Consider the following 13561-nt stretch of genomic DNA (forward strand, 5'->3'; position numbering starts at 1 on the left):
AAATAATCATCAAACATCAACCAAACAGGACATGCAAGATCCAATTTTCCTCGTCACTGGGGGTTGTGACTCTTAAGAAGTATTGAAGGTCACTGGAAGATTTCTTTATTTAATTAAATGAAGATCTATTTGCCTATAACAATCTGGTGTAAACAAGAGTTTCTGTGCCCCATCTTTAACAGCGTTTTGTGAAAAATCCCTTGCAAAATGCTCCATAGGAAATGTTTAAAAAGTGAACCGGTTTATACAATGCAGAATTCAACACATGATAAGTAGAGACTACAGAGACAAAATACATAATCATGCAGAAGGTGTAGTACCAAATGGCTTTCACGAGTGTTTATGGCTTATGCACAACCATGTTCGGGGAGGCGGAAAGAAAAACAACACCTAATTCAGAGTCATATTGTCCCAGTGGTATACAATCATTTTGAAATGTGGCTGAATTTAATTTTCTGAATAAAACTGGTTTCAAAGAAACTTTTGGATTCTTTTCCAAAAACACTAATTGTGGAGATTGCACTTTGAAGTAAATACTAAAGCAATAATTAACATATAAGATACCTGTAAGGTTAAGAATAGCATGGAGAAAACATAATACTGATAGATTGTGCTCACTTAGAATTGCTGCACAAATAGAGGTATATTTCAGGAAATGTCAAATTTATTTATAGTTAATTTAAATAAGAGCAAATTATTCTAAATTAATATCTTCGTGCGGCACGAATGTATTCAAAGTTAAAAACGACATTTTCCCTTTACCCAGATATAAATAAAGGTTTCTGTTAAATTTCACCCTCAGTGTTCATTTTCCCTCCAATGTTGAACTTCGTCTCTCGCACCCAGACATGATAAGGGCACTTATGATTTCATCTTCAAAAAGTATCCAGTTCTAAAAGTCGTTTACATGTCATTGATAATCCGGACAGCTGCCTGTGTACCGCTGCCCAATGCCCCGTCCACGGTGCCATACCGGGTACTGTTGGTATGTTCTCCTGCCCAATATATGACCTGCAATGACCAAAGGATGAAGTTTAGGGCACTTAGTACTTAATGGTTACGTTGGTATCAAAACTGCCTGTAATTTTACGTTGTCACTCATTTTGGAGTTGACTGTAATATGGGAATTACTTCCACCCAAAGGGAAACATATAGGATAAGTGCTTTTACCTGTCCAGGATTCAGATCTATGCTTTTTTTGGGATTGCTCCACTGAAGAAGCGGTCATACTTTAGACATTGGTTCTATGTGATGCTGTAATCAAAGTGTTATTCATACACAAATTGAGGAGAGATGTACGATCTCTCCATTGTATTGTCTGCTGCTGTGATATGGAAGACCAAACAGTGAATGTGGAATTTGCAGTGTAATCAAATACATCTGATGAAAAAACCGTCAACTTGATAAGGGAAGTCCTGTGAGCGCTATGGAAGTGGTGCGGGACCTGGATAAGCCGTTAACAAGTCAGTAACACGAAAGGAACATGGTTGACAGTGACTTTAGCCTTTCGGTCATCAAGGCAGACAAGATATGGTTTTAACTATGATGTATATATTTCACTCTAATTCAGTAGCTGTACTTAGAATTAAAATCAATCTACCTTTACCCTGATGACTGAATTATATAACACACACACATACTATATACATACATACATATATATATATATATATATATATATATATATATATATATATATATATATATATATATACAGTAAAGGCATGTCTTTCACAAGTATCGTTCATTACACCAACGTTTCACATCACATGATGCATCCTCAAGGCTGGTAATTAACTACTATGAATACTAAAACATCACTCACTCATAAAAAATCTAAAAAAGCACAACAAATATTTGACATTTACAAATAGAAATTAAAACGAGAACTCGAAAGGAACACCTACCAAGGTAAGAGTTAAAAAGTGACTAAAAAGGCTGAGAGAAAATAAACATAAGAAAGATGACTAAAACGAACGTGGAGAGTAAACAAACAGGCAGTTATGCTAAAAACAGTTGTGTGGACGACGATTGGGTGTTAAGTGTTGGTACAATGGTTTTCATAAGAAGTGACTCCAACACCATCAACTCGTCGTCTCTACTTGCAGATCCAATAATCTTAAAACCATTGATGTCCAAGCGGGCACCACAAATCTGGGAGTGATTCCGAATATTAGATAATTCGGGATTGGCCAATCTGCATCCTGTCCTAAAGCTGACACCTTGATGGGAGCAGAAACGGACCCTGAGAAGCCTCCTCGTACATCCAATAATTGTTTTCCATCCCACTATTTCCATAGAGTCCTTAATAAACTCCTAACCACTAAAATGAAACCGCCTATTCCCATATATACCGCTCCAAAATTATGTATTTATGCTAAGTTCCCTTTCCTTCACGATAAAATTTTTAAAAAGAAATTCATGAATTTAATTCATAATGAATTGCCAGCAGTTAATTTGAAGTTGATCCCACAAAGTCCTCTAAATATACGTTCTTTTTTCAGAGTGAAGGACAGACTGAGCCCTTCCTTGACATCCAACATCGTTTATAAATATACCTGTCCCAGATGTAGTCTGGGAACTTACGTTGGATGTACGAGGAGGCTTCTCAGGGTCCGTTTCTGCTCCCATCAAGGTGTCAGCTTTAGGACAGGATGCAGATTGTCCAATCCCGAATTATCTAATATTCGGAATCACTCCCAGATTTGTGGTGCCCGCTTGGACATCAATGATTTTAAGATTATTGGATCTGCAAGTAGAGACGACGAGTTGATGGTGTTGGAGTCACTTCTTATAAAAACCATTGTACCAACACTAAACACCCAATCGTCGTCCACACAACTGTTTTTAGCATAACTGCCTGTTTGTTTACTCTCCACGTTCGTTTTAGTCATCTTTCATATGTTTATTTTCGCTCAGCCTTTTTAGTCACTTTTTAACTCTTACCTTGGTAGGTGTTCCTTACGAGTTCTCGTTGTAATTTTTATTTGTAAATGTCAAATATTTGTTGTGCTTTTTTTTTAGATTTTTTATGAGTGAGTGATGTTTTAGTATTCATAGTATATAATTTCCAGCCTTGAGGATGCATCATGTGATGTGAAACGTTGGCGTAATAAACGATACTTGTGAAAGACATGCCTTTACCTCTTCAACCTGGATGTTGGTCGAGTCTGCTACCTCTATGGTTCTTCATATGTATATATATATATATATTATATAATATATATATATATATATATATATATATATATATATATATATATATATATAATATATATATATATACGCTATATTATATTATGTATATATACTCGGCTAAATTCACTCTCTTGTATGATTATGAAGTATCTTATAGTCTTTAGAAATCAGAAAACAAATCATGTAGTGAAAGCAAACTTCTCTCAATTGCAAGATCTTTCTAGTAATTTGCTGATAATTTTAGCGTCATTTTACATCCCAACACCTTACATCACCAAAATCTCAGGGGCTCAAACACTCCCCTTGCAGCACCTACTTATCCTTTTGTAATATTAACATACAAGTACAGGAGAATTTCCAAAAAAATTGCAATATCAAAAGGACAGATAGTACTAGCTGGTATTTATGCAGACATCCAGCATCCTATCTAGGAAGGCTAATCCATGAGCTACCAAGAATCATAAATGTGACATTTAGAGAAACAAGGGAGAATTTAATTTAAAACTTACTTTGTTGCCATAGGAATTGGTGATGGGTACAGACAAGGGTTTTCTCGACTTGAGACCTGCTTGGTCACCACTGACTGTGATGTAGGAGCTGTAGGCACCTCTCACCCACACGTTCTTCCCCCACTGGCTCCTGAGAACACGAACAGGGGATATGATTATAAAGTGGCCCCCGTATTCGCGGGGGATGTGTACCAGACCCCCAAAAATAGTTAGAATTCGCAAATGGTAGGAACCCTTATAAAAACGCTGAAAACGGCCTATATCGTTAGTTAAAACTCAAGAAAATCGCACTAAAAATTTGCATACCTGTTTTTCTTAATAGTTTTATCCCCAAAAGTTAATTTTATGATGAAATTGATAAAAAAAAACTCACGAATTTGTGGATATTTCTCATAGAAAATTACCGCGAATTGGCTAATTTCCCGCGAATAATGGGTAGATATGGTCCAGAGAGAATACAGGGGTGACCACTTAGAACTGTGCTTCTAGCACCTGTGAGAGATGTTCTTCTAGTGGCTTCTACATGAGTTAACTAATATAACACAGCTACTATATGAAGCAACAGAGATGCTCAACAAATTAGTATATAAATGAATTAACAAAGAAGATTTGTGCCAAGCAGTTACCAGTGAGCCTTACCACATAAAAAGATACGAAAGTAATTTCAGGAATTCATGTCCTGTTACTAGTATGACTGATCCCGTACGTCAAGAAAAATATATTTGTTGCTTGAAAAACTCTTTCACAGACACCAAGAATTCTTACACTGGTAATTTGTGGAACGCCTTGACCAGATGCTCTAGGCTCTCAAGCCAATTAAGCAAAACGTGACTGAAAGAGGTAATGAGTTAAAAATTACCACCAATGTCTTACCTCCTGAAGAAAGTAGGTTCCGGAACCGTCTGGCCAGTGACTCTACGAAGGAATTTAAGAATGTGTTGCTTGACGTCGTCGTCTGACAAGTTCTCCATTTTCTGGGCGTACTCTCCGTTGACAAAGGCCTGCAGCAGATTCAGCTGCTGGTGGACGCCCATAACCTCCATGACTCCGTACAACCACGACTGGATGAAAGTGGGGAAGAGGGAATAAATAAAAAGGAGACTGATGGAACCTGTTCATGAGAGACGGGAGGTATGTAATGCACTTTGAGTAGGTGCTCTAGATTTGTAGTCGGGGATAAAGGGGGGGGGGGGGGGGGGGGGGGGGGGGTGGGGGGGGGGGGGGGGGGGGGGGGGGGGGGGGGGGGGGGGGTTGGGGGGGGGGGGGGGGGGGTGGGGGGGGGGGGGGGGGGGGGGGGGGGGGGGGTTATGAAAATGAGCTATTTTCAATTTTCATTCTACTGGATTTTAATTAATTCATAATTTGTTGATTAACATCTAATTATCAAAAAAGAGTAAGTTCATCTGGCCTGTAATTATAGTATGCCTGTGTCAGTTACGAAGAAAACGTGTAAAAGTTAGGAAGAAGGTGTGAAAGTAATGCAATCAAGTGCATTAAAAAATGACATAAAGATTGAATAAATGGCGATAGGAGTAGAAATGAAAAGGTAAGATATATAAGAAGTAAAACTTCCATCAGTCTTTCACGTGGCTGGAAAAATAAGTAGTGTTAAAAAAGATTTCTTCAGTCTTACTGAAAAAAAATGGCTCTTAATATATTTTGACTGTCATCTGTTTTTATAATTGGGCTGATGAGGCAAAACAGAGAATAATGTAACAGATGATGGTAATTGTGTTCTTATCTTGCATCTACAATCAATAATGTATCTCAACTCGTACGTCATTAACACACTGACATCACTCAGCAACAAGCTCCAATGCTTTAAGAACTGTTCCTATAACTTACCTCCTCAGTAGGAAGATCAAAAACCTTAAATATGACCTGCATATCCAGGGGCTTTGGGATACGCTTCTTCCACCAAGGAGAACTCCAGCCGAGGTGAATCTTGTCTGCTAAGCCAAGCTCGAGTCTCTGTGGATCCAGAAAACATTAAACTAATTGGCTGTGTAATGGTGGGTGGTGGAGGTGCTGAGTATATACGGGTACAACAGTTTAAATTAACTCTGTGAGCTTCTTGAGCATTAGGGTGAACATATTTCCATTTACGAAAGACTCCTTGGATTTCCCCTGAAACTTTTTCAAGCAACGATATTCGTAATGAGGTTGTTAGGGTACTATGAACATTCTAGTCTCTGCAGTTGCGAAAGACTGTCTAAACCCTGATTTTAACATAGGCTTTATATCAAAGACTACATATTTAACCACAAGGCTAGCAACCTCACCCCTCACAACCAGCGATAGAAGTTGCCACAGAGCTTTGAAGTCCAGTATGGTCAGCATTAGATCCACAATGTTCTCCAAAATAATAACCTATTTAAACAAGGCATGATCCGACCTCCAGCTTACTCGGGTCGTGCTAACATTTACGGTCAAATAGGACGCTGTTTCACCAACAAAAATTTAAATAAATTTGCTATATTGTATTAGAAATAATTGTTCTGTACATTATTTAATTTTTACGTTTTCATCCTCATAAATGAATCGAGAATATCCCATCCTAATCTTTTACTCAATGGGAAACACCCTCTTCAGGCCTATTTAGGCTTTTCCATAGACCTTTCCTACCCTCCGACCACAACAACGACAACAAAGTAGTTTGTCGGCTTACTCCCCGAGTAAGTGAAAAGGGTCCTTCCAACATTCAGATTATCCTTACGTTCAGGTTATTCTGATATCTGGCCGGGAGAGGGGGATCGAAGAGCTCCAGGTGCCTCTCCTGCAGGTGCCCGATGGAAGCCGTGACGAGGACGTAGTCGGTCAAGTAGGCTTCCTCCGTCGACGTGACGACCAAAGCCTTCCCGTTGGGGTCTGACTCCCAGAAGATTTTACACACAGGGGTCGACAACTTGATCTTGTCTTGCGGAATAGAACTCTGTGGAAAGGTCGGATAGGAAATTGTGTAATATATATATATATATATATATATATATATATATATATATATATATATATATATATATAATTACAAAATGAAGGATTTTCAAGTAATCTCAAATAACTACATCCTTTCCAAAGGTCCTACAATCATGGATAATCCTTTTTAGACATTTTGCAGTCATGGAGCGTCCTCTCTTCCAAGGTCCTGCAATCAGGAGTTATCCGTTTCAAGTGTTTTGTAAGCATGAATCATCCTATTCGGTTGCCTTATAATCAAATAATATATATATATATATATATATATATATATATATATATATATATATATATATATATAATATATACATTGTGAGATAAGGTAACCGAATAGAATGATTCATGCTTACAAAACACTTGAAACGAATAATTTTATGATTACAAAAAAATTGAAAAGGGTAACTCCTGATGACAGGACCTCTGAAGAGAAGACGATTCATGATTACAAAACATCTGAAAAGGATAATCCATGACTGCAGGACCTTTGGAAAGGATGTCGTTATTTGAGATGACTTGAAAAACCTTGACGGTATGAAAAGATGCCAACAGAAGATGGCTCTACCTTGAGATTGTTGGTGAGGGCATCGTATCCTTGGCTCCACTGGTTGGACTTGTCTTCGCCTCCGAAGCTCGTGAACTGGTCAAAATCTCTTCCCGACTCCTTCATCCAGTCGTTGAGACCCACGTCTCTCAGCACAAACTGAAAGCGACAGCGGAGAAAGTGATCATTTCTATCAGACACTTCAAAACACTCGATAGAAAACACGGCCATGGCTAAGTGCTTGTAGCGCCAGGATGTCGAAGAAAGACAGGGAAAGGACCCATGTCAGGGGTGTTATTAAGAGTGTGATTGTGGTAGCAAGTCCGCAATAATATAGCATATGAGTATATGGTCTTTAATGGATATTAAAAGTTTCGAACCTTGTCCTAGGTTCGAAAGTTTTTAATATCCATTAAAGGCCACATACTCACATGCTATATCATTGTGGACCTGCAACCATTGTCATCATTTTTGACACGGAAAATTGTGCCCACAAGAGAGTGATTTCAAATTGTCTCGTTGTGGATATATTCTTGTTGCAAGGGAGCTTTCAGGGAGATTGCAAGACTATTAGAGAGATTGGGGTGCCTTGTTGATGGACGACATAGTTTGTGTTAAAGTTGTAACTCTACTTTCAAGAGCTGTGGGTTATTGTTTTTTTATTTGGCTTGATTATATTTTATACACTATCCCTTGTGTAAAGGCTTGCCTGTTTCTAATCATTCATATTTCATCTGCAAGTTACTCTGTCACTCTTTGTGACGTTTTTCTTCATTCTTTAGTAGTTTAAATGGTATAATAATAACAGAGAAAATAGTAAAATCATGTAAGAGATATTTGACCCGATATAGTCTATAGAACTGAGGGAGGAATACTGATGTCCTATTCCAAGAGAGACAAATAATGGAGAATTGATTAAGTGAACTTTATATTTTGGTGTTAAAACAACTTCGGTCATCAACGGATGGTAGAGGAGACCAAGATTTCTGTGGAATTAACTTGCCTTTGTGTATTCTAAGTTTGTGGACAGAGGCTGACAGGGAAATGTAAGGTAAACCCTTAAACACTTTCGTGTGGTATATTTTACCCGAATTTTATTTCCTACTAAAAAGCCTATGCTCCAAGAGGTCTGGCATTCCCAGTAGCTTGTTTTTGAAAGGTCTTACAGCGGATGGCAGTTTTGCATGTTCATGTATTATGTATCTCTCTCTCTCTCTCTCTCTCTCTCTCTCTCTCTCTCTCTCTCACTTACCATGTTAAGGTAATGTAGCCAAGCGCTCTTTTCCCCTGCCACGGTTTTGCCATTATCGTAGAAACTCTCGAACCTGTAGAGAGAAATGAATATATCATATGATTTCATAAGTAAATAAATGGAAATTATAAGTATATATGCAACATCATGTAAAAAATCTGGTGGGCAGACAAATATAACTAAACTTTAACAACGTGATCGGCAAACAACCAGTAATCAAACGCCAGATCGGCAATTTCCTTAAAATCATTAAGCAAAAATGCCCAGAACTGAGTATGAGTTGGGGCTAAGGCTCTGCCCTTTGTTCGCCGCCTAAGTGATGCTCACTTGTCCTTGTAGCACTGGCCAATCGCAGTGTTATAGTAATTTTTGATCACCGAGCCCTTCTCGCATTCGAAGAAAACTTGGTCGGCGACGTCGTAGCCAGCTTCGTTAGCTTCGGTCCCTGTCGAGGTTTTCACGCGCCAATCTGTTGTAGTGGCCAGAAATCGAGAGAAAAGTTGTAGTAAGTGTAACTGGTTTTGGGTGCATTGACGCCTTGGTACACACACACACACTCATAGTTACATTTACGTATTGATAAAATACAGGCAATCATGCACACTCATACAGTTCTACCCCAAAATAGGTAAACACTTGCATAAATGTGTAAACTGCAAATAGGCCTATACACACGAGCGACAGCATTGTACTACGCCTAACACACATACACAAAGCGCAGAACATTTATTGAAAATACATTAATCATAATAATAACAATAATAATAAAATCCTCATAGTAGCACGAATCTTCAAATGGAGAAACAAATCCACAGTTATGTAAATGTACATATATTTAAATTTAAAACTTTAAGGATAGCTTTCAGGAATCTGTTCGGTTCCACTTATCAATATGATTTATAAGGGGAACCGAACAGATTTCCGAAAGTTTTAAATTTAAATAATAATAATAATAATAATAATAATAATAATAATAATAATAATAATAATAATAATAATAAGAAGAAGAAGAAGAAGAAGAAGAAGAAGAAGAATAGGAGGTCGGAAATGAATGACTAACCAAATAGACCTATACACACGCGCAACAGCATTGTACTACGCTTAACACACACAAAGCTCACAGCGCTTATTGTAAACATAATAATAATAAGAGGAGACATGGAATGAGTGACTAACCATATGCCGAATCTGGCAGTGGCTGGGTGAGCATTCCGAGGCTGTCGGCCAACTTGTACAGCGGATTGCGGCGGCCTCCGTGGATCCACTCCGCTCCGTCCTCTACCAGAATGGAGCCTGATTCGGCCAAAGGGATGCACATTAATATATTTTACAGCACGTGTAAACGACACTTCGCTATGTAGATTCATTTATATGATGTTAATTTAATTTCATTTACTTATTTTCTTCACTTTCGTCTCACCTTGCCTGTATGTCTTCACTCGTCCTCCGAGGTAGTCCTGCGCCTCGAGGATCACTGCATTTGCCACCTGTTCCTCAAGTAACTTCTTCATGGCACTCAGTCCAGAGATGCCACCTCCTACGATAACTACATCCTTGTTGATGGCGCTGCCAATCCTTTTTGAATAAATAAACAATTAAATAAAGGAATATAAAATGTGCAGAGTTAAGGAAAAAACACTGAACGTTACTGAGTAAATCGACAAATTCAAAGCCGTTTTGCCAATGGCCTGAAGTTCTCCAAAGAATATTTAACTGGGCTTTTTAACTCTGACGTAAAATTGTCATCAGGTGGCCATATTAGATTTCTGAACGACTTGAGCAAAAGAAAATAGTTAAATAAGTTTGCAACTCAAACCACTTGTGCTAATGCTTCAAAGCTTTCCACAGAATAAGCCCTTATTTTGTACATATCGGATTTTTTTTTAAAAATGTACTTGCTTTTGGGTGCAAGAAAAAACCTATTACCCCACGGGCCCATATCCAAGACTGTAACGGAAGAAGAACAAGTTTAAAATCATTCATTAACAGTGAACACCTTTTGCCTTGCGATAACTTGAGCGCTTGGTAGCAATTTAATTTGTTAATCACGCGATAAAATAACTATAAAATGTTGCTGTTTCTGTTTGAAAAGTCAGTCCTTTGACCTTAGATTTTAGCACGCAGAGAAGTCGGATGACTCCTTGTTGTCACTTGGTAAAAAAAAAAAAAAAAAAAAAACTACCTTTTAGCACGCGCCCCCGAGTAACCTGGAGGTCGGATCAGGCCTTGTTTTTAATTGGCTCTCTAAAAGAAAACTAAGCTTTTTTCTTAACTTGTTCGTATTCTGTACAGTTGTCAAGGATATAGCAGCTACTATTTCTCTTTCCTATTCGCTGAGTTTTTATTAAAATTTACAATGCCTAATAATCATTTGTTTTTATTTCTTTTTTACCTTTAAACGTATTTTTTCATCTTAAAAAGCTTCGCCATTAACACGTATCGAGTGTCATTCCCCTTTACACATATTCAGGTAGAGGCCGTCGGCAGGGGTAATTCATGGCGAAAATAGAAAGGAAAGAATAAAAAAAAAAAGGAAATAGACGAATTTCGAAGTAAATGTGGGATAAGTTGGCCTCAGTGGTGTTACACACACAAAAATATTTCTTGGTATTTACCAGTTACTGTAGTCTCCCGTGATCACGTCACATGGGTGAGCAGCCTCTGTAATAAGAAACTATTATTATTATATTATTATTATACTTTTCATTTACATGACTGAATCACACACAAAAAAGTACTCTATGTATCACAATTGGGCGTTGAACTTCTCAAAACAAATCTTATGGTCAATCATACCAGAAAAGTTCAATTTGAAAAGAGAAGTCCGAAATAGGTTAGACAGAGTGAAAAAGGTACTATCGAACACATAGGACCTTAATGTCAACAGAAAGCGCAAAACTGCCTGCAAGACAAGGACGAATGATGCAAAGAATGTAGGGGGGGGAGTCGGTTTCGATGTGCTGCTAATGGACTATAAAGCCTGTTTAATTAAATCTAAAGTTACAACATCCTCTTCCCAACTGGATATTTAGGACAAGGATTTTGGGATAAGGTCGATGGGTCCCTTAAACTGCTCTGACGTATGATTTTTGGGACATTAGCCGACAGTTTTAGGCAATCCTGATCACCCATCCAAGCGCTGAACAGACCCAACAACAAAATTGCTACTATGGCAAAAATAATTTCGGCAAAGGTACTACAGGAGATGTGCTTCTCGCCAGAAGCTGTGTTGTGACAGAATTTACGAGCAAGGACACTTCTCGAGACAAAAGTGTCACAGTTTATTCCAATACGCAGAGAGAGAGAGAGAGAGAGAGAGAGACTCATACACATGCACAACACTTCAAGCGCATAGACGCAGTGGTGTCAAACACCTCCACTTCTTGGCCGTGGATGCAAGAAACCACCTCTAAACGACCTGATCAGAGGCACGGAAGAAGCTCACCAAAATTATGGGTATTTGAAGCCTGTGGTCGCTGAAGCAGTGTGAATCACAATGCAGAAGCTGCCCTGAATATTAAGGCGTCCCCAGAACTTGGATGAGTGACGCTTCAGGGAGAATCATGATCATGGTGTGAGTCTTTTTTTTTTTATCTTTTTTTTTATTCTTTCGGCTTTTAAAGATCGTGTATTATAGTCTTCCGGTTTTAGACTGCTCATCCATGTGCTTAGAGTACTCGTATACAGTAGATCCATTGTAATTCCAGCATAGCTCTGAATAATCACATGAGTTAACTGATGAATCAGTTTCAGAAAGACTTTCATCTCTTCCTGCTAAGTTTTACTCTTGAAGAAGAGATATGGATATTAGCATGGAATACAAATACTGAATGTCAATGGTACATATATATTCAACACACGCACACATGCGTTCTCCGTGTCTCTCGCGTTTACGTACAATAGGATCGTAATTTACCCCTGACCAAGGTCTACAGAGTAGTACGTAGTAGTATTTACTACTTCCGGAATGAAACATTCAATTTGGCGTAAGCGCACTTGTACATGTATAAAACTACATACATGCATAAGTCCATGTGTGTAATGTGTGACATGCATATCTTCATGGATATACGTGCTCAATGCAGAATACCACAAACAAATGTACTAATGTATATGCGGATAAGGCAACGCATATAAAATCAGACAAGAGAAGGCGAGAGAACAATTGTTCTCTCCTCACAGGTGCAGAGAGATAAGTGTGACGTGGAGACTCATTATCAAAGCAATCATAATCTTTTCCTGCACAGGATACTAACAGGGCTACCTGCGACTGTGATTGAACGAGCTGATGACTGAAAAGTCAGATAACCTTTCTCAAAGTCTGCCGATTCGTGAGAGAGAGAGAGAGAGAAATGAATCTCATTAAACACGCAGATCAAGCAAATACGCCAACTGTGAGCAGAAAAACGTTTGTTAACAAGACTAACCGCCTTCAGCATACCTGCTATCGTAACCAAGACGCCAAGAAGAAGAGGCAGCAAAAACAGCGATGGCAATCCTAGACCCATCTTCGCGCCAACGACTCTTCCACTCGCCGTCAAAAGACTGACCGGTCCACCAATCATGACCATAAAGCTATGCTCGGTTATATATGCCGTACGTCCCCCATGTTTGAAATCCGCATCTAGCCGGATGAAACTGGTGCATTCAGCGGCGTGTTAATAATAATACGAATATTGCGCGTTTTTGGAAAATGTGAAAACTGATATAGTACAGAATCGGAGAGAGCTGTATAGTGCTCATTGTCTCCACTTCTTTAAAAGGGGAAACAATTACTACGCCCTTCCGTTCTCTCTTTTGTTTCATTGCTATGGGAGCTCTCTCTCTCTCTCTCTCTCTCTCTCTCCGCATATAAAATTATTATTATAAAAAAACATGAACTCCTTTATTCATGCGGAACAAACCCACCAAAAGGAGCCACTAGCGTGAAATTCAAGCTTCAAAAGAATATTAAGGTGTTCATTGGAAAGGAGTAACGGAAGATAATGGGAAATACAGAAAGAGATCGCTTATTAAAAGAGGAAAAACAAATAAACAAATTAGTAAATAATTTGAACTCATTGTAATTACATTGTCAAAATGCAAGGA

General features: G+C 38.4%; 1 protein-coding gene across 1 annotated transcript; it reads right to left on the reverse strand.

Moving 5' to 3' along the window:
* Nucleotides 1-389: 389 nt before the first annotated feature.
* On the reverse strand, nucleotides 390-13030 carry LOC135201654 (peroxisomal N(1)-acetyl-spermine/spermidine oxidase-like). Its single transcript, XM_064230759.1, has 12 exons — nucleotides 12915-13030; nucleotides 11089-11134; nucleotides 9894-10048; nucleotides 9650-9766; nucleotides 8801-8942; nucleotides 8474-8546; nucleotides 7243-7380; nucleotides 6424-6639; nucleotides 5553-5678; nucleotides 4581-4768; nucleotides 3708-3837; nucleotides 390-1011 (listed from the first exon to the last, which is right to left on the reverse strand). Exons 1-12 carry the CDS (start codon nucleotides 12979-12981, stop codon nucleotides 904-906), a joined length of 1506 nt encoding a protein of 501 aa, XP_064086829.1. The 5' UTR covers nucleotides 12982-13030; the 3' UTR covers nucleotides 390-903.
* Nucleotides 13031-13561: the final 531 nt, after the last annotated feature.

Source organism: Macrobrachium nipponense, chromosome 23 (genome assembly GCF_015104395.2).
Source record: "Macrobrachium nipponense isolate FS-2020 chromosome 23, ASM1510439v2, whole genome shotgun sequence".
Lineage (NCBI taxonomy): Eukaryota > Metazoa > Arthropoda > Malacostraca > Decapoda > Palaemonidae > Macrobrachium > Macrobrachium nipponense.